The sequence below is a fragment of the Xenopus laevis genome, chromosome 9_10S (assembly GCF_017654675.1).
Source record: "Xenopus laevis strain J_2021 chromosome 9_10S, Xenopus_laevis_v10.1, whole genome shotgun sequence".
Classification (NCBI taxonomy): Eukaryota; Metazoa; Chordata; class Amphibia; order Anura; family Pipidae; genus Xenopus; species Xenopus laevis.
In genome coordinates, this window is record NC_054388.1 from 71,730,313 (window position 1) to 71,757,495 (window position 27,183).

The following is a 27,183-nucleotide window of genomic DNA, read 5'->3' on the forward strand; positions in this document are numbered from 1 at the left end:
AAGGTTTTTGTATGTAGCCACTAATGGTCATTACAGCTGCACTAACACCCACACAAGTGCGCTTTGCCTTGTCTCCATTTCCACTGATTTCCCGAAGCTGTCTGCCTGGTAGGGATGTAGCGAACGGCGGAAAAAATATTCGCGAACATATTCGCGAACTTGCGTCAAAAATGCGAACGGTTCGCGAACGTCGCGAACCCCATAGACTTCAATTGGAAGGCGAATTTTAAAAGCTAGAAAAGACATTTCTGGCCAGAAAAATGATTTTAAAGTTGTTTAAAGGGTGCAACGACCTGGACAGTGGCATGCCAGAGGGGGATCAAGGGCAAAAATGTATCTGAAAAATACATTGTTGACACAGCGCTGCGTTTTGTGCTGTAAAGGGCAGAAATCACACTACGTCACTCAGGTGATGTTTCTGGACACGGAATGTGAAAAAGCTCACACAGCGAGGTGGCACTTGGTTAAAGACTGGGCAAACAATGCCTGCAAGGGCAACGTATACAGTAGTGGATACGGATATTATATATTACAATATATTATTGCTGCTGTATCACTCAGGTGATGTTTACGGACACAGAATTATTATTGTTATTTAGACAGAATGTGAAAAAGCTCACACAGCTAGGTGGCACTTGCATACCTCCCAACTGTCCCTCTTTTGACCACTCAACCCCCTGTCCCTCTTTTGTACTGGAAAGTCCCTCTTTTCTCTGAACTGAACAGCTAACTTAATTAGCTTTTGGCAAAGAGCTCAGAACAGCTAACAGGTGCAAATAAGATACTTTGTAACAATTTTGACTCTGGTTGGTGCTGGTAGTGATGAACTACTAGGAGGAGCAGCACACCAGTCCCACTCCCCAACACAGCTAGACTAATAGCACTGGGCTCTTATAGTAGCAAAGTAAAAAAACAAAAAAGAAAATAAAAGCAGTCCTTACAAGGACTATTGGGTTACAGGCAGCAGTCAGCAGATGAGAGATCAGCAGCAGGACAGCTGCCCACAGCAGCTACATACAGAGCACTGCAGTAGAAGGTAGATTACTAGCCAGCAAAGCTACCTAACCTAAAATGTCCCTCAAATCCCTGCAGAGTTCTGTCCCTACAATACAGAGCAGTTATCAAGTAGATTACTAGCCAGCAAAGTTACTATCAACTGTTCCTCAAATCACTAACCAGCTCTCTCCCTACACTAGCTCTTCCAAGCACACACAGGCAGAATGAAAAAACGCTGCAGGAAGGAGAGTGGTCCAGGGGGTGTAGGGGTGGTCCAGGAGGGAGAGCTTCCTGATTGGCTGCCATGTATCTGCTGGTCTGGGGTGAGAGGTCAAAAATAAGCGCCAGCTAAGGCGAACTCAAATTGGCGAACGTCGCGCGACGTTCGCGAACATTCGGCGGACGCGAACAGTCGATGTTCGCGCGAATTAGTTCGCAGGCGAACAGTCCGCGACATCCCTACTGCCTGGAACATTATCATGGTGATTTTGGAACAACGGAAGAATGGAGGAAAGCATCACTCCCCCCATCCTTTCCCTTTCCCCATCTCCCCCTTTCCCCCTCTCCATTGGTCATTGAACAAACTCCAGGAACAGCAGTGCAAACTTTGTGAGCAGAGGCAAAATGAAAGAACCTAGATTGTGTGTGTGTGTGTGTGTGTCTCTCCCACACACACACAGATTTGGCACTTTTGGGAAGAGACAGCAAGTCTGAAACCAAGATAGTGGGTACAGTAATGTCAGTCAGATAGTAAGGCACTATGGTGTCAGGGGACGGGCAGCATCTGTAGTTGTATGGTGCTCTGCTCGCTCCTGAATACCAATATTTATTATTTTTTATTTGTTCTTTGGAAAGGGTAGGCTTTGGATGGTGGTGGCCCTGGCATTTGGAACAGCACTGGGTGTGCCACAAAGAAATAGAGAACCCCAAAAAGGACCCCAGCTTGTTGGGAATCCTTCAGTACATGAGAGACCCTGATGTCTGCTAGTAGAAATAGAAAGTGGGAATCCCATTAAGGAAATGCTAGTGGCTGCTCTGCACGGGATCAGGTCAGGTGCTTAACCCCTTGTCCAGCTCCTGCACAATACTAGAGAGTAGGCTGTAGTTGGATAAATGTGTGTGTCCCATTGCAGGTTATACAGCTGTGGAGGGCATTGATGTGATATGTAAGTGTATATCCTAGTGCAGGATTGTGCCTGTGGCTCCATACATTCCTACAGTTATACTTAACTCATTCTCTGCCAGACATCACTGCCAAACAATGCACTCGAGGGATAGTAGAAAAAAAACAATGCCCCGGGGATAAGGTTTCCTTTGAACCTGACAAAATGACAAGAAGAAGAAAGAAAGGAATTTGGTGAATAGGCTGAGCCCTATGCAGATGAAGGTTGGGAGTGGGCGCTAGGACCTCGCGGACTGTTCCAATCAATGCCCTGCACCCTCCACTCTTATCACAAAGCAGCGCAGAGGAGCCGGTGTGAGTGTGTCACTGTATCAGTGTGTGTGAGTGTGTGTATATGTGTGTGTAAGTGTGAGGGAAGCTACACAGGCGGCTCCTGCTCTCTCACCGCTCCACAAAGCAGCACGACATGATTCTCAGGTACGAACTTTAACTGTGTCTGTCCAGCCTGGGAATGAACTTTCCCCTAAGTCATTTGTCCCGTGTGTGTGTGTGTGTGTGTGTGCGACCCCATGTCTGGCTGTATCTGTGGCTCTTCTCTTAACCCTTTGTGCTCTCAGCTTTTACTCTTTACCCTCATTGTGTTGCTTCTCTTTGTGTCTTGTGCGAACTTTCATTGTATCCCCTTGTGTCATGTTCTACTGTGTGTGTGTGTGTGTGTGTCATGAACTTTTATCTCTATGTTTAGTTCATTCCTCACCTGTAAATGGCTGAACTACTACTCTCAACAGCCATTAGGCTGCTTCTGGAATCCTGCAGGTTGTACCTAATTGTATTCTTGTTGCTCATGTGAGCCCTAACTACCCTGTGCTCTGGAGCTTTTGTGGGGGCTAACAAGCTGTATAGGAGAAAATTGTTTCATACTTATAGTCATTTTCTATTCCTGGTCATCCCTGTGGCAGTATAATAATAATCTTTGAGCATACCCATAAGGTTATTATTATGCTACCAGGGATGAGCAGGATAGGTGCATTTCTGGAATGTTCTTTGTGTCTGTTACTGACTGACCTGTACTAGCAGGAGGGTGGGGTTGATATTCAGTAAACTTTGGGGGCTCTTTAGGGCAGGGGCACAGGGGCAGATTCGGGAGATTTAGTCGCCTGGCGACTAATCGCCTCTTCTTCGGGGCGGCAATCTCCTCGAACTGCCTTCCGCCTGCTATAATGAGAAAACAACAGCGCAATGGCACTCGCGCTTCGATTTCCGAAGTCGGCCAAAGTTGCCTCACAAGGAAACTTTGGGCGACTTCAGAAATCGAAGCACCACAAGTGCATTGCCACAGGCGATTTTTCATTTGAGCAGGCGGAAGGCAGTTCGGGGAGATTGTCGCCCCAAAGAAGAGGCGATTAGTCACCAGGCGACTAAATCTCCCCGAATCTGCCCCTGTGCCCCTGCCCTTAAGATACAATTGCCACTTATCAGTTATAAAGTTTAGGAGTGGTAGCTGGTTCCGGGTTGGGTTGAGAATCATTTCTATGTGGGTCAAGGGGATGGAGATGATAAGTATAGAAACATGTTGTAGGTGTAGCTCTAGCCCCTTCAATAAAATAAGGAAAAGCAGTTACAAGGGTAAGATCCCTGTGCCTTCTGTGTATATTGAAATAAACAGTTTATTTTTATCCCTGCATAGGAGTAGCACACTCATATGGTACATGCAATTCAAGACACATCACTCTGGTTCCAGCAGAGTTACATTTGGGGGAATGTTTTTTTTTTTTTAGTAGCAAATCTATATTTGGGTTTTAATCAAGGTCAACTTCCCTGAACCCCAGCAGAGTATCTGTGGTAATTAGAAAGAGTGTTGGGAATCTCAGTTACACACTAGATATTCATCTGTTGACTGTGAGTGCAGGCAGCACTGGGTATAATAAGGTATGGCAAAGGGAAGGTGACTGGACTGTAGAATTATAAGGTGGACTGGCAAAAGAAACATTTTATGTGCTGCCCAACCTCCATTTGATGAGAATTAAAAACTTCCAGAGCTCAAAACTGTTGGGAGTTATATTTCCACTGAACTGAAGTGCCTTAAAATTTGGACTGTCCTACTTGATCATTCAACCGGCATGTATTTTGCTGTGGGCCCTGCCAGCACTAAAGGCAGACCTGCTTTATTAGTGAGCTACTGCTTCCATGTTGTGCGACTGTGTTGGTCAGATTGTTTGTCTGTGCTTGCAGGTGTACGTGGGTCCTGTTGCTCTATGCTGCATATCATGCGCTCCTGGTCTCCTCTCAAGGCAAAGGTAAGGGCCCTTACTCTCACACTAAATTTAGGAGTGAAAACATGGTGGTCTGCTTGCTAATCAGCTTGGAGAATTACCCTCCCTGCATTTCTTTTTTAACTCCAGCATGGCGGAAGCTCCTGTGAGCTATGGGCCATTGAAACCTCAGCCAGTTAATTGGGGATTAAGGGAGGTGATTTGTGTGGGTCATTGAAAGGTATAGTGGGGGTGGTGCTCCGCTCATGTGATGTGTACCCATGCTGTGTGAAGCTTTTGTAGCCCCAACTATCTTCACTTGTGCCACTGCCAGTGACATATTTGTACATGGTTCCATACGGCAGAATATGGCCCAGTGCTTTGGTTCAACTCTGTAGGGGCATTAGCAGACAATGGTTACAGGTACCAAACAGGGACAGTTATGATATCTATTTGTTTTAAACTAAACCTTCTACATCCTCTAGGCCAGAGGTCCCCAACCAGTAGCTCGTGAGCAACATGTTGCTCTCCTACCCCTTGGATGTTGCTCACAGTGGCCTCAAAGCAGGGGCTTATTTTTTGAAATTCCAGGCTTAAAGGCAAGTTTTGGCTGTATAAAACCATGTGTACTGCCAAACTGAGCCTCAATGTAGGTTGGCAATCCACATAGAGGCTCCAAATTGGCCAATCACAGCACTTATTTGGCACCCCAAGAACATTTTTCATGTTAGTGTTGCTCCCCAACTCCTTTTACTTCTGAATGTTGCTCATAGGTTCAAAAGGTTGGGGATCCCTGCTCTAGGCGGTGCAGTAACATGTAATCATAGGTAGGGCAAAGGAAAAGGCTAGATTGATAAAGTGTGATCAGGTCTACTAGATATATACAGGTTGGATTTATATGCATGTTTATTGTCTTTCATATGGGCTATGGAACTTATAGTCTGTACCTGATGGTTATGAACTAAGAGAAGAGTTCTGCACTGAAGTAGAAATACAGGACAAGAACAGTACAAATGTGATACCTTTTAAAGGCCAAGTATATAGAAATATTAACAAAGCTGGCATTCTGTGCTCTGAGGGTTGTTCTTTGTCAGGGACCTCACTATTTTGAAAGCTTGCTTTGTTAATATTCTATATACTTGGCCTTTAAAAGGTATCATATTTTACCATTCTTGGTTTCCCACCTTTGTGCAAAACTACAAGTTTTTTTTCTACTTCATGGTTTTACCATGTGTTTCTACCACATATTGTATTTCTAGAGGAATTTAGGGGCATTATGTGGGAGCAAGCAAGCATTATATATTGAGAATGCTGGTGGCAAGGCAAACAGTAAAAAGCAGCTCATACACGTGCATACAATGCAGATATACAGTTCTCTGTACTCAGGAAGGAACAATTTAATGTATTCCTGTCATTAATATTAAATGCAAGCTATACCGAAAATAAATATGGTTTATGTTCTGGTATGGTAATGGTTATTATAAAGACTAATTTAAAGGGGTTATTCATCTTCCAAACACTTTTTTCAATTCAGTTGTTTTTAGATTGTTCCCCAGAAATAAAGAATTTCTTCAATTACTTTCCATTATTTATTTTTTACTGTTTTTCCAAAATCTAAGATTAAAGTTTAATGTCCCTGTCTCTGGTGTTTTCAGTCTGGCAACTCAGTAATTCAGGCGCAGACTCTGAACTGTTACAATTTTGCAACATTTAGTTGATACATTTCTCAGCAGCATCTCTGGAGTATTAGCAGCTATTGTATCAATTCTAACAGCTGCCTGTAATGAAACCCAGAGATTTTGCTCAGCAGGGGCAAATATAAGAAATGTATGAACAAAATGTATCCATTTAGAACAGTTTACAGGGTCGGCGACCCCCCTCCCAGAGCTGCTTCAGAAGGTGAAAAATTACACTTTGAACTTCACACATAGAAAATAGAAAGTAATTGAAAAAAGTCATTGTTTCTGGTGATCTATCTGAAACCAACTAGTTGTTTGAAGGTGAACCACCCCTTGAATGTTTAAAAACAATAGTTTGGCTTCTCCTGTGAGTGAAACAAAAGTGCTCAAAGTCTGGGAGGTGTAAGTTACTGCTTGGTAAATGCAAGCAATAATTCTACCATTTTTATGACTTGTGGCCACTAGAAGGCACTGTTTCACATTGCAGTCTATGGATGAGCTTGTCAAAGTAAGGAGTATAGCTGCTCCCCGTTCATAGGAATAAAAGAAAGATGCAAAAATAACAAAAGCAAAACAATCACATGCAGTTTTTTCCTTTCCACAAACACATTGCGGAAATTCACAAAAGTGTCGGTATAATAAGTAACCCAGAAGTAGTGGTCGACAAATTTGTAAAATGTCGTACGAACGGCAAATCCACAAAGACAGATGTTACCGTCGCTGAATGTCTCGTAAGTCCATCAATTTTCTAAAATTTCGTATATCTTTTCGTCGGACAGACGTCATTTTACCGAGCATTTTTAAAAGACTATTTGACCAACATTTTCATTTTGGAGAGCCTAATGTGTCGGAAACATTGTCGGCAAAACAAATGAGTTTACGAGCCATTCATAAAAATGAAGGAAACGTGGCACCGAAAAAACCACGCCCACTTTTAGCGACACTATTTCAAAAGGGCCGTATATGTCAGAGAATTGCAGTGTGAATTTGGCGGCTGTTGCTACGACACTTTCTACGACATTTAAAAGACGTTTTTTCGTTCCCGACACTTTTGTGAATTCCCCCCATTGTGTTTGCTCAGAGAAGCAGTTTACACTGACCTAATAAGTATCTTATGTTTATACATCACACCCCCTAGACAAGAAGTGTGTAGTGCAAATGAAAACTGCTTCCCCCCATCCTCATAAAAAATAGTTTACACCAAAAGCTTAATCTAGATATTGGAACTCTAGGCTAGGGCCAGGTGATATTGGATGGTGGATCCACTGTCCCACTGTTCTTCTGCTCCTGTTCTGCCTGGACCTGGAAGCATCATTTCTGCTTTGGCGTAGTCAGACGTGGCAGATTTCACCACTGAAACACAACTTGCAGTTTGAAAGGTAAGGGGAGCAGCAGGGCAGTGGGTTCTCCGCAGGTGGAGAATCTGCTGGTATTGGTATACATTGGTATCATGGTCTGGCCCTAGCCTAAGAGATATGGCCTAAGGGGTATTTCAACTGGCATGGCAAACTCATGGAGAACTCTGGCAGTCAAAAACCATAGAAAAGATTGGGAAGTGTTCAGACATTGGCAGTGACAGGTGGGTACCACTCAAAAATGCACAAGCTATTGTTTTTGAGCATTGCCTACCTGCCATAGGCAATGTCTATTAATTTCTAGTGAAAACAGTGACAGGCAATCAGAGGACAATGAAACCTAAATTCACTGGGGGATTAATTTGTAAACCACCCCCCTATGACTGGAACCAGGTTAGCAATTAAAGTTATGGGGGGGGGTTGCCTTAAAGCAGTAGTGAATTTGGGTTATATTGTCCTGTAAGTGTATTGCCAGTGACCTGGTTCTTCCTGAGTGAACGTCCGTGGTCAAAACTTCATGGTTGCCACAGTCTTTGGGTTTGTACTACTTGTTGCTGGCTGAATAGAGTTTCCATAATCAATGTGGCACAGCCCTTGACCATGCCTGTTTTTGTGGAAACACCCCCTAATTACCATGTTCATTTTACAAAATTTGTCAGGTTATGAAAGTTTGAACATATTTCTGTGTTTTTTTTCCAGTTATTACTAGTTTTGCTAATGAAGGTGACTTGCCTTTAAGCTGTGAGTCTAACTTCTCACAAGAGACCTGTTAATCTAAATTGTTACAGTTACTTATTTGCTTGTCTCAAAATTGCTGCAAAAGTATCTTAGTCTCACCTGGTGGCTGTTCTGGGCTCTCTGCCAAAAGCGAATTAAGTTAGAAACTTATCTTTTTCTGGCTGTTCAGTGCAGAGAAATTCAGGACTTTTCAGTACAAATGCGGGATTGCGGGTTGAGCTGTACAAAAGCTGAAAACGGGACAGTTGGGCGGTATGATCAGAGGTCCAAACAGCCCCCACCCCTACCAGACCAATAAATAGTGACTCAGAGATTGCCATTCTAGACTTTATGTGGCAAGCCACTACCATAAAGGTTGCCTACAGGAAACTTTCTTTCTGTAACCAGACATCTGAGTGTGATATTAGCCTGTAACTCACAAATACAATCTATTCTAGTTACAGTCAGTTTAATGCACGGGTGTCCAGTATGTGTTGGCCCAGCTGTTGTTGCACTACCAGCATTCCCTGGCAGATGAAGGAGCCGGAGGGCTGTAGATTATCATACATCAATGTTTAGCGTTCATATAGCTTTTCTCTTTGGAAAGAAGGATGTCAATGTTGTTCATACATGTCCATACATGTAACCTTACCAAAATAGCTTCCAGTTCTAAAAAGCCTTTTAATAATAAAGCCTTTTCCATTCCCCCCTCCCCTGGAAAGTATGCAGTGTTACCCCATTCGCATCAGCAGCTCTTGAAAATAAAGTGGGGGTTACCTTAAAATGATATATTTAAATGTTCAGCAAAGCGTGCTGGTATAGGTAATAGCCACCATCTTTATTCATATATTGCAGTGAAAACTGGCCTCTAGTGACTCTAATGGTAGAAAGCTTTCTTAGCTTTACCAAGCAATTACATTTTCAGTGTGTCTTCATTGTGAAATATGTTCAATTTGTTGATTTGACCCCCTTTATAAGTTTTATAAAACGGTTATTTTGACAAACCATTTCCTAGAATCTACATAGAGTGCATCATAATGATTGTTTTGGTTAAATCTGGAGTTCTGCAATTACAGGGTTTTAGTGCACAAATAAAACTGTTCCTGCGCACCTTGCCACATCCTTTCTATTTTGGAATTTCATTTCAGGAGTGTGTCTGGTTTTGGCTTCCCCTATGAGGGATTCTAGGTACACATTAAAGGACCAGTAATGACATATAATGCTAAAATATAAAGTGTTGAAAGAAATGTGTTTCTCCAGCACCTAAAAATGACTTTTAAATGAGAGGGATTTGTATTCTCTAGTTCTTTTGTGAGCCATGGATGGCATTTCACCCATGTCCATCTTCCTTTTTTAAGCATTCAACTCATTGTATTCTTTAAAGCTTATCTGATATCTGCTATTTAAGCCTTTGCCCAGTAGCCCAATTTAAAGGTGAATGGCTGCCGCAATTGCTATTAATTTTATAAATCGTAGTCCTGTTTGTAAAGCAAACTCACAATTATTAGCAGTACATCTTATGTAGAGAACGTTATACTTATTCACAAACACAACCTTTTTTTGTGGTCTTTTAAGAACAAGAACCAGAATAGAACATCCAACTATTGTAAAATGCTTTACTCTGCAGTTTTCTACATCTTTATGTAATTTTAAGGCTATAAGGTGGTGTTCTTTTTTTTCTGTTTCATTTTTATGTACATGTTATGAATAGCACATGTACTTAAACATTGGGTGGTCCATGATAAAGGCTGTTCTTCCTCTATTGTGATAGACTGCATAGGCTGCAGCAGTGTTCCCTTGTGATATGCCCACCCATGCATATTGTTCCTTTAAACTTCCTTTTATTATATCACAGTGCATCCTTTCCAATTCCATATTAGGTCAAACAGGCACTTCAGTCTGTGTTCAGAGTTCTTCCTTTTGTTTGTCTTTCGCGTAAGCACAATACTTGCCTCTTTTAAAACATGTGTTGACACAATACAAAGTCTCAACGTTGTGCTTTTTACAGAGTATAAGAACATATGGTGTTCCTTTCCAAAATAGCATGGAGATACATACACAGTACACGAGCCTAGGGCATGCAGGCAAGTAAAGCTGGCTACACACAGGCTGATGTCAACATGCAGTTTCATTGATGCCAGCATTTCAACCTGTGTGGATATTATCAAGCTAAGGTTATAATTGTGTGGATAAGTATTCAGTTAACAACTGATTAGCTCTTGGACTGATTGGTTAGAAGATACCTGATAGGGTTTGTTTATACAGAGGGCTTCCCCATGGACTGCTTATTTGTTTTCAGTTCTAATATTGCCACTGTGTTGCACTCTTATAGTAAGGGTTGCTACTAGTGTTGGGTGAATCCGACACATTTCGCTTCGCCGAAAATTTGTGAAAAGGCGGAAAATTGCCAAACGCATTGAAGTCTATCTGCGACAATTTTATTTTGACACGCAAAAAATGTCTTCATCCATTGGAGTCTATGGGCGTCTTGTTCGCGGGAAAACTTGCCAAAAAATTTCACTCGCAACATTTTCTGGATTGAAACATCAGTGTTCTCTACAACATTGTATATTTGTATTACCTATTATTAACATTGGCATCAAGCATCATTTTTACCAGCCTGGTGGAAACACAAATGATAATTTAGGTCTTTTTTTATTTTTCATAAACTGAAAAACTCAAACTATAAGCTTCTTCTTATTTATGACCTGTACCTCATAAATGAGCCCTTTTATACCAACAATTCAATAAATGAAATGGAAATCAGATTTTCATACGGATGGTTGTTTATAAATCAGATGGAATCAAAGGACTTACCCAACGCAGGGTGAGGTCCTAGGAAGTGAATGCTTCTTAGTCTTAGTTCCTTAATTTATCTGTGTTCCTATGCTAACTATACAGAGATCAAGAAAAGTGGATGAGGGGTTTGTCAGATGCGAAAATGCCTGAGGTTTAAGTTGTTTGTATGACCATTGGTATTTAGTACTTGTAAGATAAACACGGCTTTCCCATGTTTGGGCTTAAAAAAATATTGAGATAATAAACTACTTTTTGCAAATCTTGCACGTAGGATAGTGAGCCTCTATCAGATGGGATCAAGTAGACAAGCTAATTGTTTATAAAGTATCCAACATTTTACTGGTCATGGCACCTGTGACTCCCCCCCCAAAATAATTTTTTCAGCTTTGTTTGAGCTGAAACCCCTTCTGCACATAGCCCCAGTTAGCAGTAAGAATGAAATTCATGCAGCATTATACAGTACATGTCCTTTCAGATTTAATACACATTATCAGGTCAGATGTCTGTATGAAGCTCAGTGAAGCCCTTGCTCTCAATGTTAACGTCTCTTATCTGTATCGCTAAACTTTCTTATTTCCTTCCCAAAATGGGTTGCAGACTTGGAAAGAGGATATAGTTTGGTTGGTTTATCTTTTGATAACATGCTGCAAAACAAGTGGACCAACAATAGGAAGTACTTTACTACTTTTGACTAATAGGATTGTGTGGATCTCATGGGTAACAATGCATAGTGATCATCGTCAGTCTCTGCACCCCTTTTAATTGTTGTTGAATTCAGTAGTGTATGTTGATTGGAAGGTTAATGGCTTATAAAAAAACAAATGAACAGAAGACTATTGCAGTTAGTGTGGTGGAAGGTGCCCACCCCATGAGCCTTAAGTGAATTATCAACTTGCACTGATCTAGTTGATGTGCTGCTGGAGCCTGCTCTTGACGGGTTATTGGCATGAAAACTTTGCATTATCAAGTGTAGCCTGAAGCTAAGGAGAGTGTAGGAAAACATATGCTGATTCCTCACTGGCAACTTTTACAAGTTTCCAACCAAACAAGCTAAAATCTGCCCATGTTTTAATCAGTTGCTTATTTGCAGTCAATTTTGTTCTTATGTAAATTCTACCCATTCTGAGGGCTATTGTTTCAACTTAATGTTATATCATACTTGGGCTCTTTAAAGCCCGAAAAAGTAAAAGAAAATAATTTTAAATATACACATCAATATTTCTACAAATTAAGTTTGTAAACCATGCAAAGTCAATCAAATGACCTGCTTTCATTCTGTATAGGCCGTTTAGATGAGAAAAATGTACATGATTCTATTGGATTGCAGTTGATTGTTTGGGTCATTTGTACAAAAGTCCTTGCTTCTCCCAGACTGCACATCATCTGGTTGTTCTGCTGCATGGATCAGAAAGAAGATTGTCTGCGATAAGGCTTTTGTGAGCAGTTTAACTTTGCTTTTTCTCTTATTAAAAACAAGGCATCAGAACTCTTAAAATCATCCTCTAGCCCTACTATATACAGTATTTGATTGCAAACAATAGGAGTGATCGGTGGTTACAGGTATTTTGATGCTGAATTTCAACGATGGGGAAAATGCAGGTAACACAATGTCCCAAAATGACTGCGTGTGCCATCGACCCTTATATACCTTCTAAAAATGTGTAAAAAAAAAGAATTTGGTAACACATACAATGGTGTGACTTATACAGCAAATTGAGCTCATATAAAACATAATTATGTATATAATTAGATTAACTGATCTCACAGATCTATGATCATGTGCTACTTTTCTCAAGAGCCGTACAGACTGGTGTGACTAAGCACATTGTAATGCTCTTGCCAAAGTTTGATAATCAATGTAGCACTAAATTGACAGTGACCTCCTTTGTTAGGTCCTGGTCTATTTAAAGTTTTTTTGTCACCAGTTCCCATGCCCCAACCTTATTGCGTCTTTGGAGAATAAAAGTAAGGGTTTCGGAAGTCGTTTAATCTACACACAGATATGCTCACTTGAGGATCCCTTCTCTTTTGATGTGGCTTTTTCCCCTTTTTTTTTTTTAAATCTGCAATTATAAGCTGGATTCCTGAGTAAGCATTCCTAGAGGTACAGGCTGTGACAAGGCTGCAGTAAAAGGAAGAATGCAAGGAATTGCAAACCTGTCCCCTTGTTCATGAAGGGAGGGGCGTTTGGAAACCAATACCATCTATCTATCAATGAAGGAGTCAAAAAGCTAACTCTGATGTGGTTTAGATGCCTATGAAACATGAGCCTTTGTGCAGAATTCCTACCCGAAAGAAAATGTCTAATTATTAATAGGTCACATTTAAGGCATGAATTATAAAAGATCATTTGTACTGTTGGATCATTGGCTCAACAACATTACTTGGTAATAGAACTTTATGCCCATGATACTTTCTTTAACTGCAGAATATCTTTTTTCCCCCCAATTTTTTTTTCACTTGCCGCAATGGTGTTCTCATATTCGCCAAATTTGGAGAGCAGTGAGCTTGTGACTTTTATAGCGTCTATTCTTAGCAACGCACAGTGGAGCTCAGACTGCTTCCTACATGCCCAGTCAGGCCTGTATTTATAGGCACAGTTTTTTGGGAAATTGTTTACTTCTTGAATGGCTTGTTCCCAGGGAATAACATCTATTTGCGTTGTCTTATTTTTAGTTGTTAAAGTGACTTATTTTTGCAGGCCGGGGAAGGGGGGTTGGAGGTCGGGGGAAGCACACACGGTTTCTGGCCAGAGAGTGGGTCTGGGTCGGTGGGCGCCCACCAGGTTTATTCCTGGTGTCCCATTGGCCCACTATGTCTCTGCTTGGCATTTTGTTGTGGGACAGAACACTATAAAATTCCCATCTATTGCAGGTAGTGACTATTACTATTGGTAAAACACAGAAATTGTGTGCCTTCTTACCTTTTTTTGTGCATTTATGTCATGTAAGTGTTTTAATTGAGGTGATTCTCACTAACAGCAAACCTGGGATTATCTGATCTGACCAATATCTGGTTTGAACATTTTCATAGAGGAGGAGTGATTTACTCTGTCCTGTCTGTTCTTATTATTATCCAATCATTGGCCCAGGGTCAAAAACATTTTTAATATAGTGGCAATTTGAAAAATGTGCATTGTAGCCACAGAAATCAATTCTTTCTGTGGCGGCTGTTGGAGCGATACTTTATCAAAAGTGGTAGGAGGGTTACTTGCCCTTTAAAAAATTTAATACTAGTTTAATCTAGTGGCTACCATGCGCTTTGGAGGTCCATCATCACAGAACTATCATTTCTGTTCTCATATGTACTTATCAGAGTCTTAACAGCCTTGAGATACAGATGAATTAATTGCCCTGAGGCAAGTAGCATAGCTGCAAATGGGCCAAGACATACAAGGCTTTTAGCGAGATTATACTGGGACCCACCAGCAAGAAAAAAGGCTTATGAACTTAGCAGTGCAAATTTTTCTTGCTGTTCCTATTAGAGTTAATAGTTGAGTAAAATTGTCAGAACAGTAATGTTAGCTGTTCTAGACTTGAAAATGTTTTTAACGGTCTGATGGAATAGAGGTTTGTTCTGGCTCTGCTTGGGTGTATATACAGCAAAAAAGCAATTATGACGCTCACTCCCCAGTGCTTATTTATATGATTTTATTTTTCACTGATGATAAATGCTGCCTTTTCAAAACAATATTTAAAAATCTTGCCTTTACTTCCCTTTGACAGAAAAAAGTACCAAACCCAGATAGTAGAATATGGATAAAGCTGCAGTTGCAGCTGGTAGAACTGCCATGGTGTTTACAGAAAGAATATCACATCTTATCTGGTTTGTGTCCTGAGGCTTTTTCATTTTGGTTTATTTTCCCATCCAAATGGCAGATTGTAGTTAGTTACATGTTGATATTTTTTCTGCTTCAGATGTGTGGGAATAATTTGTTCTTTGACAGTAACTGTAGAATTAAATGTAATAATTGCTTTACATTTCATTGGGCAGTTTGTATAGGCATCATTACTGTGCCTTCAGTTTTTCAGTTGGTTTTGATGAGTGGAACATATACTGTATTTGCTTTTCTTTTTCTTTTCCTTGTTATTTGCGCTTTTGTTCTGCTGTATTGCTCAGCAAAACCATTGTTAGGAGATTTGTCAACCATGAGAAATAGGTGCTACCCACCAGTGGGTGCCAGTGCTAAAGTATTTTCAGGCAGGCACACGGATCGCTTCGTTTTCCGAAGTCGCCCCGAAGTTTCCTCGTGAGGCAATTATGGGCGACTTCTGAAAACGAATCGCTCCGTGTGCCTGCCCCCAGGCGATTTTCATTTTAGCCAGCGGAAAGCAGGGGAAGGCAGATCGGGGAGATTAGTTGCCACAAATAATCTGCCCGTATCGCCAGACCCTTGCTTTGAAAATACTTTTTGCGTATAAGTTTAATCATGAAAAATCTGATATTTCTTGAGCTAATCAGAAATCAAAATCCAGCTAGCTCCAAAGGGCTAGTATCAAAAACTTTGGTTGGACCAAAACAAACAAAGCCACAGAACTTCTGCTGTAAAAGAAATAGTAGATTTTATGTAAAACTGAAAAAAATAAATAAAAGGTAATGATAGAAGGGATTAAAATTTTCCGTGATTTACAAAACATCTTTAATTCACAGCCGCAACCACCTCTCATGTCATGTGCTAAATCAGATTATCAGGAAGTTATTTCACCTTTTAGTGCTAAAATGCCCCAATTATCTGATGTAGCAAATTTGCACATTGGTTTAACATGATTGTGTCATACAAAGTAATCTATGGATCCCTTGGGGCATAAAAATTCATTGAATAGCCTGACCTGACCCTGGCTCTCCATTTGAACAGTCCTGATTTACAGCATTAAGGGAGCTAGCACACGGGCAGATTCAGGGAGATTTAGTCGCCTGGCGACTAATCGCCTCTTCTGCGAGGCAACATTCTCCCCGAACTGCCTTCTGTCGGCTATAATGAGAAAATGTTAGCGCCAATGCACTCGAGATGCTTCAATTTCCTCGTGATGCAACTACGGGCGACTTTGGAAAGTGCCGCGAGTGCATTGGCACTACCGTTTTCTCATTATAGCAGGCGGAAGGCAGTTCGGGGAGATCCCAGCAGAAGAGGCGATTAGTCGCCAGGCAACTAAATCTCCCAGAATCTGCCTGTGTGCTAGCTCCCTAACAAGAAACAGAAATTTCATATCCACTGTGTTTTAACTGTTTCTGGGATTGTACCCAGAGGTATGGCAGCTTTAAATTACTGGAACATGCCCATCTGCACAGCTATTGTCACTTCTGATTATGTGTGGGAGTGATAGTAGAAGGGACCTGCAGAATATTTCAGTACTATAACTACAGAATAATACAAAGTAACATTGAATCAACCTAGACCTAGAGTAAATACACTTGAAGATAGGGACAGTAATGGCAGCAGTACACAACTCCAGTCTCCCTGTTGGTTCCATTCTCAGTCATAGCAGTGCATGCACAGGGGATTGACTGTGTGAATAACGGTGAAAAAAAATGTGTGCCTTAAGCCAGTAAGTGGCACCATCATTAAATTTTTATATTATCCTGTTCACCATGTATTTATTTACTTAGCTGTGCAATTCATCCTTTGGGTTGGATGGAGAGGAACTAGTCTGTATTGTATGGAAGACAAGCTTTCTAGGTGCTGGAACTTTCAGCCCAATAGTGTTGGTGTCACAAATCTGCCAAAGCTACCAGCACTTTCTGCTGTACCAATTGCCTAACAATAATACATGGAATGGTATGTAACTTTGGTTGTCAACAATTATTTGACATAGAATGTGCAGCTTTGGGCAGCTTCCCCCAACACAACTCATCTAAGGTCAAGAAGTGCCATGTTCTTTGTATGTGTATGCTTCCTGAGTGACAGCTGGCAGCGGCCGTGACCTGTACACAAAGGTTTAACATTTCACTATGGGCGGCACAATGACTGCCCTGCAGTTGGGTTCCTGAGTTCATTTCCTTTCAGTGCTCAATCTGCATGGATATTGTATGTTTTCCCTTTGTCTGCATTAGTTGCCTCCAGGTACTCTAGGTTCCTTCCACCACTTTGTTGTGTCTAGTAATAATCAGACTGGAGGATTCTGATTTAGGGATTTTAGACCTGACTACTTTTTAGGTCTCAATAAAGCTGGCCATACACATACAGAAAATATTCATTTTGAATGGTGGGATGATGATCCACCCAAATCCATATATTATGGTCTGATTGAGGGGATACTGTGCAGGGTTATGTAGTGTGCGGCTGCCCCAGGGAATTTCCTATGAAATCAACAAGAACAAAAATAGCAATGATGGCCTTTTTAACAAAATAGATTTCGGGATTTAAACCTCAAGTATGGTTTAATTAATTAATTAATAAATCATGAGGAAGATATAGCTCATAATTTAGGCAACTAATCTTTTTCATAGGAGAAAATAGTTTGAGGTATATGATGAAGAAAGAGTGGGTGAAAGTTTAGAGGGCTGACTGCAGGAAAACATATTGTCAAAGTCTGACAACTTGCCTCTAAACAAGACAACACCCCCTCGCTGCTTATAATGCCCCCTTGTCTAATATGAAAAATTACATTCTTGTTTTATTCCTGTCAAGTAAACACGCCAAGTATAAGAAATAATCCTCTGTTTATAATCAGCAAAATCAATAAAATCAATATAAATATATTAATATGCTCTTGTTTAACCGTAATTTGTTTCTAAACTATGGCTCAACACAAAAGCATCTGTTGAATATGCTGATATATCATATTTGTTTTTCAACTCCTGACAATTGCACAGTTTATCATTTACATTTTTACTTTCCATAACTCCTCATTGCTTGAGTGGCATACGGCGCTGCTTAAAGCAGGCATCAAAAAACATGACAGTATGTGTACATTATGTTCATAATGCCCATACAAACAGCACATTCAGAATGATGAGATGCTTCCTTGACTCAGCAAGCAATAACTTTTTTACTCACAAGTACATGTATGGAATCCAAATCCAGAAACCTGTAATCCAGAATTTCAATTATTGCGAATTACGGAAAGGCCATGTCCCATAGACTCGATATTTTAAATTTGTAGAATATTCTGTAAAATAAAACAATATCTTTTATCCAAACTAAGGGGTCCGTTTACTAAAGTGCATTAAAAATATTTGCACAATTAATAGAGAATAGCCAAATATGTTATCGCCAGTTTACTAACCTGCGGTAAATATAAATTTGCAAATTTTCTTGCGCAAGAATAATTGTTCGCCAGTTATCGCATTCGCTGAAAATAACGCTACGTACACATTAACGCTTGGTTTACTAAACAGCGAAATGTGCTATAGACAAAATTAACGCCAGAATATTCGCAAAGTTTTACCGCCACCTATGTAGTGGCGTAAAAGTATTTTTTTCGCCAGAAAATTCTCAAGGGGCAGGAAATATCCCATAATACTGTTTTTTTTTACCCATCATTCTTTGCTGACAGGAGAGAGATCTGTAGCTATTGCTGACAGGATGTTTTGGCTTCTGCTTCTATCTCCTGCAACAGCAGCAGTTTCAGCTCAGAGTCGTATTATTGGCAGCGGCATCAAAGTCCAAGGATTCGTCAGCCTCTACGCTTTTTTGGTTTCATTGTGATTGGCTACATTAAACTGTGCATTTCTATGAAGCAAAGAGATAGACTGGTATGATTTCTTGTTCATATGATTCTATTGGCAGAAGGGTTTATATGATGCAGACATGTTTGATTGGTGTTACTCTGGTAATGTTGTTGGATGGTATAATCATCAGTCAATAAAGTTTATAAGTTTTGAAGATGCATTTCTGGCCATAAATGTCACAGTAAAAATTTGCCATAATAACCGCCATAAAACAAGACTATTTTATAGCATAAATATTCGCAAAAACGTAATTTTTCACCAGAAAATTCGCAACTCGCTAAAATTACCGCTAACGTAAGCTGGTTCCTTAACGTAGTTACCGCAAGTGATCGCAATGACTTCTGAGTGTATTGCTGTTTAGTAAACTTAGTCGCTGCGAATATTCTGCCGTAAAAATATTCTCAGCGATAACATGCGGAAACTTAAAGTCAGATTTACCGCACTTTAGTAAACGGACCCCTTGGATATGATTAATTCTTATTGGAAGCAGAACCAACCTATTGGGGTTATTTAATGTTTAAATGATTTATTATTAGGCTTAAGTTATGAAGATCCAAACTACGGAAATATTCCTTATCTGGAAAACCCCAGGTCCTGAGCATTTTGGATTACAAGTCCCATACTTGTACCTATTCATATAGTTAACAAGAAAGATTATTGCTAATATATATTTATATTTGTTAAATGTCTTTATCAATAATTGGTTGCTATAATGCACATGGGGGCTGATCTTGGCCTGATGAAAAATGCAGGGCGAGAATCACCCCTTTAAACTAGCTTTAGCTTTCTTTTTTGCCTGCACCTGGAACCATTGAATTGTTTCAGATACAGGAACTTGATGTTGCAGATTTCCATACCTTCCAACTGTCCCATTTTATGCTGATTTTGACAGCTTATCTCGCAGTATCCCTACAGACACCAGAAAAAGATACGTTTTTGAAACAATTAAAATAAGATGCTTTTTGGCAGAGAGCTGAAAACACTAAGCAGCTGCACTTAGATACATTTGTAACAATTTAAGATAAGCAAAGATACAAATTTAACTATTTAAGATAAGCAGGTCTCTTCCAAGATCAGCTTCCTTTTATATGTAGACATTGCTCAAGTCTATAGTACACTTCCATCCATGTCATTGTATATCTCATAGTCTCATCTTTAAAACATTACTGAATATTGCTCCTGTAGTTAAGTATTTTGTCATATCTACAAGTATAATTTGTGTTAAAAAACAAAGCAAAGTGTATCACAATGAAAAATTGTTGTGATTGTGTCACTTCTGTATATTACTAAATGTGTTTTGGGCAATATTTTAGGCAGCTGAGAGTAAATATGCATCCGTATTTTGCTTACAATAGTCTGTATGGGGGTGCAGTATATGATCACTTTTGTGTTTAATTTACAGATAAATATATGGCACAGAATTAGTGGGCTTGTGTATGTTTAGGTTTCTTCACACATGCCAAAAACTTACAGGCAGGTTGATTGGCTCCTGATGAAAGTGGCTATAGAGGGTGCGTATATGAAGACTTTTAACAGAGACTGATGTGAATGGTGTATAATCTATGCAGAATATACCAGCAGTATATAAATAAAGGCTAATATCTGCTAATGCCAGGAATTAAATTAAATTGGCTTAGTGGTCCCCACAGTAGTTTGCGGTAATCTTATGCCTAAACTGAAACATTTCAAGTATTTTAAAAATTAAAATGATGTCAGCCACATTTCATTCACCTGCCTTGCTCTCCTTTATCTTTATTACCTCTCTAAAAAGTCAGGGCACTAAAGGTGTGGGGGTGGGCAAGCAATAGGGAACAGCTAATTCTAGTAATTTATTGAATGTTTCCAAAGTAATGGCTGCTGTTACACCTATTAAACTGTCAAAACAATGTGTGTTTTAAACAGTGAGCCTATTTGTATACGAATTTGTAGGGGTTTGAACTAAACAGAGAATAAAGTGACTTATGCTACAAGAAAAAGTTTCGCTATATAGGTGTCGTATTTCCCTCCTACCTAAGCGCATAAATGCTTTTCTGTTCGACATGCCAGATCTGATGTCAGTGGCTGAATGCAGTACCCTTTGTTCTCAGCTTTATGGCAAAATATCTCTTGAGCACTATTTAGTTACTGATCCCACTTTTATTCATTTAAGACAGATAAGCCAGAAGCTGCTATTGTTGGTGCCATTAACAACCTTGCTCGATGCTTGTGAAAGCTCAGTATGTTTCAGGAATGCTTTTTCTTACATTGCTGCCGTTATTTTTATAATGGGAGCAGCCAGTTAAGACTATGGGCACACAAGCTGTTGTCAGCGGCTGTTGTCAGCCTGTGTATTTTTGCAGGCTGAGAGAAGCAGATCTGTTCAGTGCCTCTGCTCCATTGATTTGAATTCGACCAGCCAGTGTGCGCTCACACACTGACCTCAGCTTCAGCTCCACTGTGTGTGACCAAAACACAGGCTGATCGGATTCAAATCAGTGGAGCAGAGGCACTGAGCAGATCTGCTTCTCTCAGCCTGCAAAAAATATGCAGGCTAACAACAGCCTATGTGCCCATAGCTTACGTGTCACCAACAGGTAGCAGTTTTAATCACATAATTGCTTTAGACTTTTCTTTGGTTTTAAATGTAGTTGTCATTGTTTTCCCTGTGGCCTGAAGTGGTATCACTGCTGAAAGCATGCAATTGTCATCTGCTCATACTTAAGGGCTATTCCACACGGGGAGATAGCCTTGCGTTTGCGGTCGCGGCGACAAAGCGCCGCGCCAGTCGCCGCGACCGGCGCAGGCGACAGTTTTGTATGGGCGCCTATGTAAAAACGCCTGTGCTAACCACACGAGGCGATGCGCTTTTCAACAGTCGCCTGAAAATGCCTCGCCAGGCTTTTTCAGGCGACTGTTGAAAAGCGCATCGCCTCGTGTGGTTAGCACAGGCGTTTTTACATAGGCGCCCATACAAAACTGTCGCCTGCGCCGGTCGCGGCGACTGGCGCGGCGCTTTGTCGCCGCGACCGCAAACGCAGGGCTATCTCCCCGTGTGGACTAGCCCTAAGCTTGCCATAGACGCAAAGATCTGATCGTACGAATCGAGGATTCGTACGATTTTCAGACTGTATGTGGAGAGTCCCGTCATTTTTCGTCCGGCGAAGATCAGTCGTTTGGTCGATCGGACAGGTTAGAAAATTGGCTGCTGATAATATCTCTGCGTGTATTGCCGATCGTACGATTTTCAGTGGGAGACTGACACTAGCTTTGGTTGGACATAAACTTTCGTACGATTGCTGTCAGGGGCAGAACATCGGCTTATCTGTTCTTTTACTACTTTATTTGATCAGAATGGTTAGTGGCAGGTCGGGAGATGGGAAAGAACGATCGGATCTTTGCGTCTATGGCCAGCATTACTGTGGTGTGTAAAACCACAAATATGGCATAACCGTATGATTGTCAACTGACGATGCATCCAGTTAGGGACATCAGCCACCCATATCTTTTGTTATGACTGACCAACTCTATGCTGCATTTCTAAAATAGTGGAACATTTTGTAAATTTGTAGGTCATTGTTATAGGACTAACTAGTAATTGCCTAGGACTAACTATAGTAATTGTATTGCATAGAGTATAGGTAATAACCTCTATACTCGAATTGCGCAAAAACACAAATGTCTGTATTTCTAGACCAAAAATTGTGTGGGCAGGTCATGTTGATTTCAGTTGTGCATGCTGGAATACAGTCTGTGAGTGTGGTCATTTTTCCATGTACTGCTAATTTTTTTTTTTTTTAAAAAATACAGTTATGGTAACAGACTTTTTCCATTATATATTTTACAGCCATAGGATGCTTTTTACATTCTTGTTTCAACAAAAGTCACCTTATCTCCATTCGCAGAGGAAACAGAATGGATAGTTCAACAATTGCTGTGTTAAAGTCAACTGTGACTGATAGTAAGAAGCATGTTGATTCAGTACATCTCACAGGCCTGCTACATGTTCTGGCATTCATGCCTTTCCTTACTCTTCATTTACTAGAAATAGTTAAACAGGATTGCTGAGGGTTCATCTATACTAATAGGCAACAATGTGCTTAATAATCTTCATTCATTTTCCTTTACATGATAGAAAGAGCTGACATTGTCCTGGCCATGAATGGTCTCTTTGTTTATTTGATTGCTGGGTAGATCTCAAGCCTGTCTGCTCCCTCGCACAGCGTTTTATTAAGTCAGGTGAAATACTCCATAAGTGATAGAAAAGAGTGTTTTGTTAGCAAAAATTCCAGAGTAGACAATCTCCTTGTCAACCCCAAATTAATTAGTGATTGTGTTCTTAAAAACTGTTTTTGCTGTCACAATTTATTTATTTGCTGATTTTTTAAATGGTGTCACCTTGTTCCCATTGGAAATTATCCTTTTAAGTGTTCCCTAAGAAATAAATGTTCTGCTTTCACTCTGACTATAGGCTCCTATTGCAAGTGCCCCATGGGCCTCTTTCTTCCCATGAAAGGAGCAAGGTACAAATGAATTTTTCTCAATGTGGAACACAGGCTGTAAGCTGGAAGGGGTGGGCCAGTTGGGGAGACTTATTTTATCATTGAGTGGTTGCCAACTGAATCACAAGTTGCTGAGTCACATGCATTTCTCTCAGGATAGTGGCCCCAGTACCCACAAGAACTGTTAACTTATTTTTTGGTGTCTTATTTTTATGCTGGTGTGCTCAAAAAAGTAAACTCAAATAAACTCTAAGCTGATCTATAGAAATATGTTGCTATGTGTGCGCTATATTTATTAATACAATTCAAACATAATTTTCAGACAAATACGAATCTGGTCCAGTCAACACCTGACTAAACAAAGATATCACATTGCCTTTTCAGGCAAAGATCACTTGCACGTGTTCTAAGCGGCACATGCACTACTGACAATCATCAATGTTTTGCTAGCATGTTCATCAGGAAATACTGTGATAAATGTTCTGTAGGCCCCAAGATATTTGACAATGAAGGTGGGGTGACATGGCATTCTCTATTAATCCAGCAGACCCTTATGAACAATGGATTGGCATGGGAAAGCCCCCTGTTTGACTTTGGCTTCTGTGGATGCTAAAGAATGCTTATTCAAGTAGAAATAGCATGCACTTTAGGTCTTTGTCTTTAAGACCTTGAGCATAAACAAGAGCTCATGTGAGAACTAGACACATTGAGGACTAGACACATTGAAATTGAGAAGGGCAGAAGCTTGTTAAATAACTAAAGCAATCGACACATCTGTCATGAAACTAAGCCGTTACGTTTATGCAAAGCAATTTGATTTCTGTCCCAATTTACACACATTTTTAAGATCCCAAAATGTACTGTTCGTTATATTTAAGTTTAGGGCCACTTTTTGTTTCTCCTTTCTTTTACAGCTGACATTAGCAGGTTTACAAGACACAAACAGAGCAGAACCTAATAAAGGAAAAAATCATCTATTACATAAAACAGCTCATATGTAAAACCCTGCTCCATGTATATAAATAGTGATGGGCGAATAGTGATGGTCTGCAGATTCGCCGAAAAATTTGCGAATTTCGCGAAACGGCAAAAAATTTGCGAAACGGCACCGGCGCCTCGTTTTTCCGAAAAAATTTTTTTGACGCCGGCGAATTTTTGCCGCGAATTTTCGCGGGAGTTTCGCAAATTTATTCGCTGGCGGCGAATCGCGCAAATTCGCCGCAAATTCACGCCTGGCGAATAAATTCGCCCATCACTATATATAAACCATTTTCATAAAAATATTCTATTTTAGTAGTATGTGCTATTGGGTAATCCTAAATTGAAAATTGCCATTTTAAAAAATAAGGGTGGCCCCCAGGATTCTATGATTCACAGTGCACACAAACAAACCAAACAAGCTGTACATGTTAGGTCACATGAGCCAATTAACAGACAGTTCTGTCTTTTGCTTCCTTCTGTTACAGTTAGGGTTTTAGTATTTCTGGTCAGATGATCTCTGAGGCAGCACACAGACCATCACTAAATGGTGGTTCAAGGCTATAGATGTAAAATAATATATATAATATTTAAATATTTATTTAAATAATATATACCAGTTTGGCAGTATTCTTATTTTGATATAAACTATCTTTTACTTATTTTGGAGGTATAATTTTCCTTATGACCTGTCATACATGGCCAGATCGGTGGGCAATATACTACATGAACAAATCATGGCATGTGTGGTCTGCTCAACTCAGGAGTCAATATTTTAAGTCTGCTCTACTTGGGACTCAATTTGGGATTTGTTAGGATGGTGGCAGACGGGAAGATTAGTCACCCAGCGACAAATCTTCTCTACTGCAGACGACTAATCTCCCCAAATGCCTTCCTGCCGGCAAGAATACTTATCACCGGTTCGATGGCATACGAATACCTTCAGATTTCAGAAGCCGCCCCAAGTTGCCTCACGAGGAAACTTTGGGCGACTTCGTAAATGCGAATCGATTTGTATGCCATCCCATTGGCGATTTGTATTCTTGTCAGCGAGAAGTAATTTCGGGGAGATTAGTCGCCTGCAGTAGAGAAGATTTGTCGCTGGGCGACTTATCTTCCCGTCTGCCACCATCCTAACAAATCACAAATTGAGTGATTTTTTCATTTTCAAGACCATTAAAGGACCAGTAACATCAAAAAATTAAATTGTTTCAAAGTAATAAAAATATAATGCAGTGTTGCCCTGCACTAGTAAAACTGCTGTGTTTGCTTCAGAAACACTAATATTGTTTATATAAATAAGCTGCTGTGTAGCCATGGGGGCAGCTATTCAAAGGAGAAAGGTTCAAGTTACACAGATAGCAGATAAGCTCTGTAGAACATAATGCTATCTGTTATCCATTACTTATCAGGTGCCATATAGCCGTTTTTCAATTTCCGCCATTGCTACTCAGCAGCTTGTTTATATGAACTATAGTAGTGTTTCTGAAGCAAACACATCAGTTTTACCAGCGCAGGGCAACACTACATGATATTTTCATTACTTTAAAACACTTTCGGTTTTTGGTGTTACTGTTCCTTTAAATAAAAATGACAACAACAAAACTTAACCATAAAATAATAAACACAAATCAAGTCAAACGCAGCATATTGCCAAAATGTAAACACCTAATTGCCTCAAAAATCTAATTATTGCATTCATTAAAAAATAAATATTATAAAGCTTAACTGTTGAAAATACACCTCCTGTATAGAAGCTTGCCATGTTTAAGCTGCCAAATATTTTTCGTTCAAATGTTTCTTCCATTTATATGTTACAAAAAGTGTTTAAAAAGAGTTGGAGAAACTCTAATTTCAAAATATTGTGTTTTTTAAGATAAATGTCTTCAAACCAAATATCTCTCAACAAGATTTCAAGAAAAGCCATACAAAATGAATATTTGTTCAGAGAAACCTATTATTAGTCAGTAAATAAAACCCTTCAGAATGTATAATAGTTCCCCAATATAGTTTACCTTCATATTTGTATAAATCATCTCTCTTAAAAAAGCAGCCAGGTGAAAGGCTGGCATTACAGTGTCTGTTCCATTTCATTGCAGACAGGATTTGAGTATTGGGTTAATTACATTCTTAAAAGTTAATGTGTGGCTGGTATAGAACATTAAGCTGTGAGTCATTCTTAGTTGGTATGTTTCTAGGGCACTGTGAGATAACAAATGGTATGTTTTCCTTGATTAGCTTGACAAGAGAGTGTGTAAGGAATGCTCATTAGGTTTGTGATTTAGTAAACTGCTGAACTAATCATTTGCTTCTCCTTGTGTGTAAAACAACTTTGGGTACTTACTTGCTTAATGCTGGATGATTAAAATGCAGGAGAGGCATGTCACGATAGGAGGGCCACCAACAGAAATGCATTTGGGGACCATCTCAAGCATAACATTTCTGTCCCCCATGACACAAGAAGCCATGAAAAATAATGATTTGTAGGGTATAAACAACGAAGGGTAACTCTTCTGATGTAGTATCTGTGCCCCCCTGGTGACTGCCTTGCATGACTGAACGTTACAGTCCAGCTACTGATGAGTGTCTGCAGACATGTATTGCATTCCTGGAACAATATCGTTTATGACCAAAGGTTAATACTTCTACCAAATACATTGTAAAACGGTAAAGATGATGACCGGCAGATGATGTAAGAACCACCATATAACTGCCTGAATATTATCTCTTTGGACTAACACACAGAAGACATTTTTCTGTTGTGCAGGAAGTGCATCAGTAACATGTTAAACATGGTTTTATCTAACTGTACCTTTACACGAGGTACATTTATATAATACTTGCTCTTTACAGTAGTCCACGTGCATTGAGTTTTTTTCTGGTTGTTTTTGGTTATAAGAGCAATTGTTCCACTGTTGAATGAGTTTTATATTCTGAAGATTATGGTCAGTCTCATAGACTGGTCAATTTTTGTGCAGATGTGTTCATATTCCTGGTTGATTTGCTATTGACACATTCAAGGTGCAGATTCAGGTCATTGGATAGATTTATGATGCACATTCTGACATTAGTGGATAGATACTTTTGATCTGACTGGTTGCAGCAACTGGTTACTACTTGGATCAGAATTGTACT

The 27,183-nt window shown here is 39.9% G+C and overlaps 1 protein-coding gene across 2 annotated transcripts in view; it reads left to right on the forward strand.

The window, feature by feature from the left end:
• The first annotated feature begins 2,421 nt into the window (after nt 1-2,421).
• col18a1.S (collagen type XVIII alpha 1 S homeolog) overlaps nt 2,422-27,183 on the forward strand; it is a 112,705-nt gene continuing 87,943 nt past the window's right edge. The window contains exons 1-2 of one of the 2 annotated variants that reach the window (XM_018237344.2): nt 2,422-2,596; nt 4,352-4,416. In XM_018237344.2, the coding sequence (XP_018092833.1) occupies nt 2,586-2,596; nt 4,352-4,416 (76 nt within the window). In that variant the 5' untranslated portion in view covers nt 2,422-2,585. 2 annotated transcript variants of the gene reach the window in all.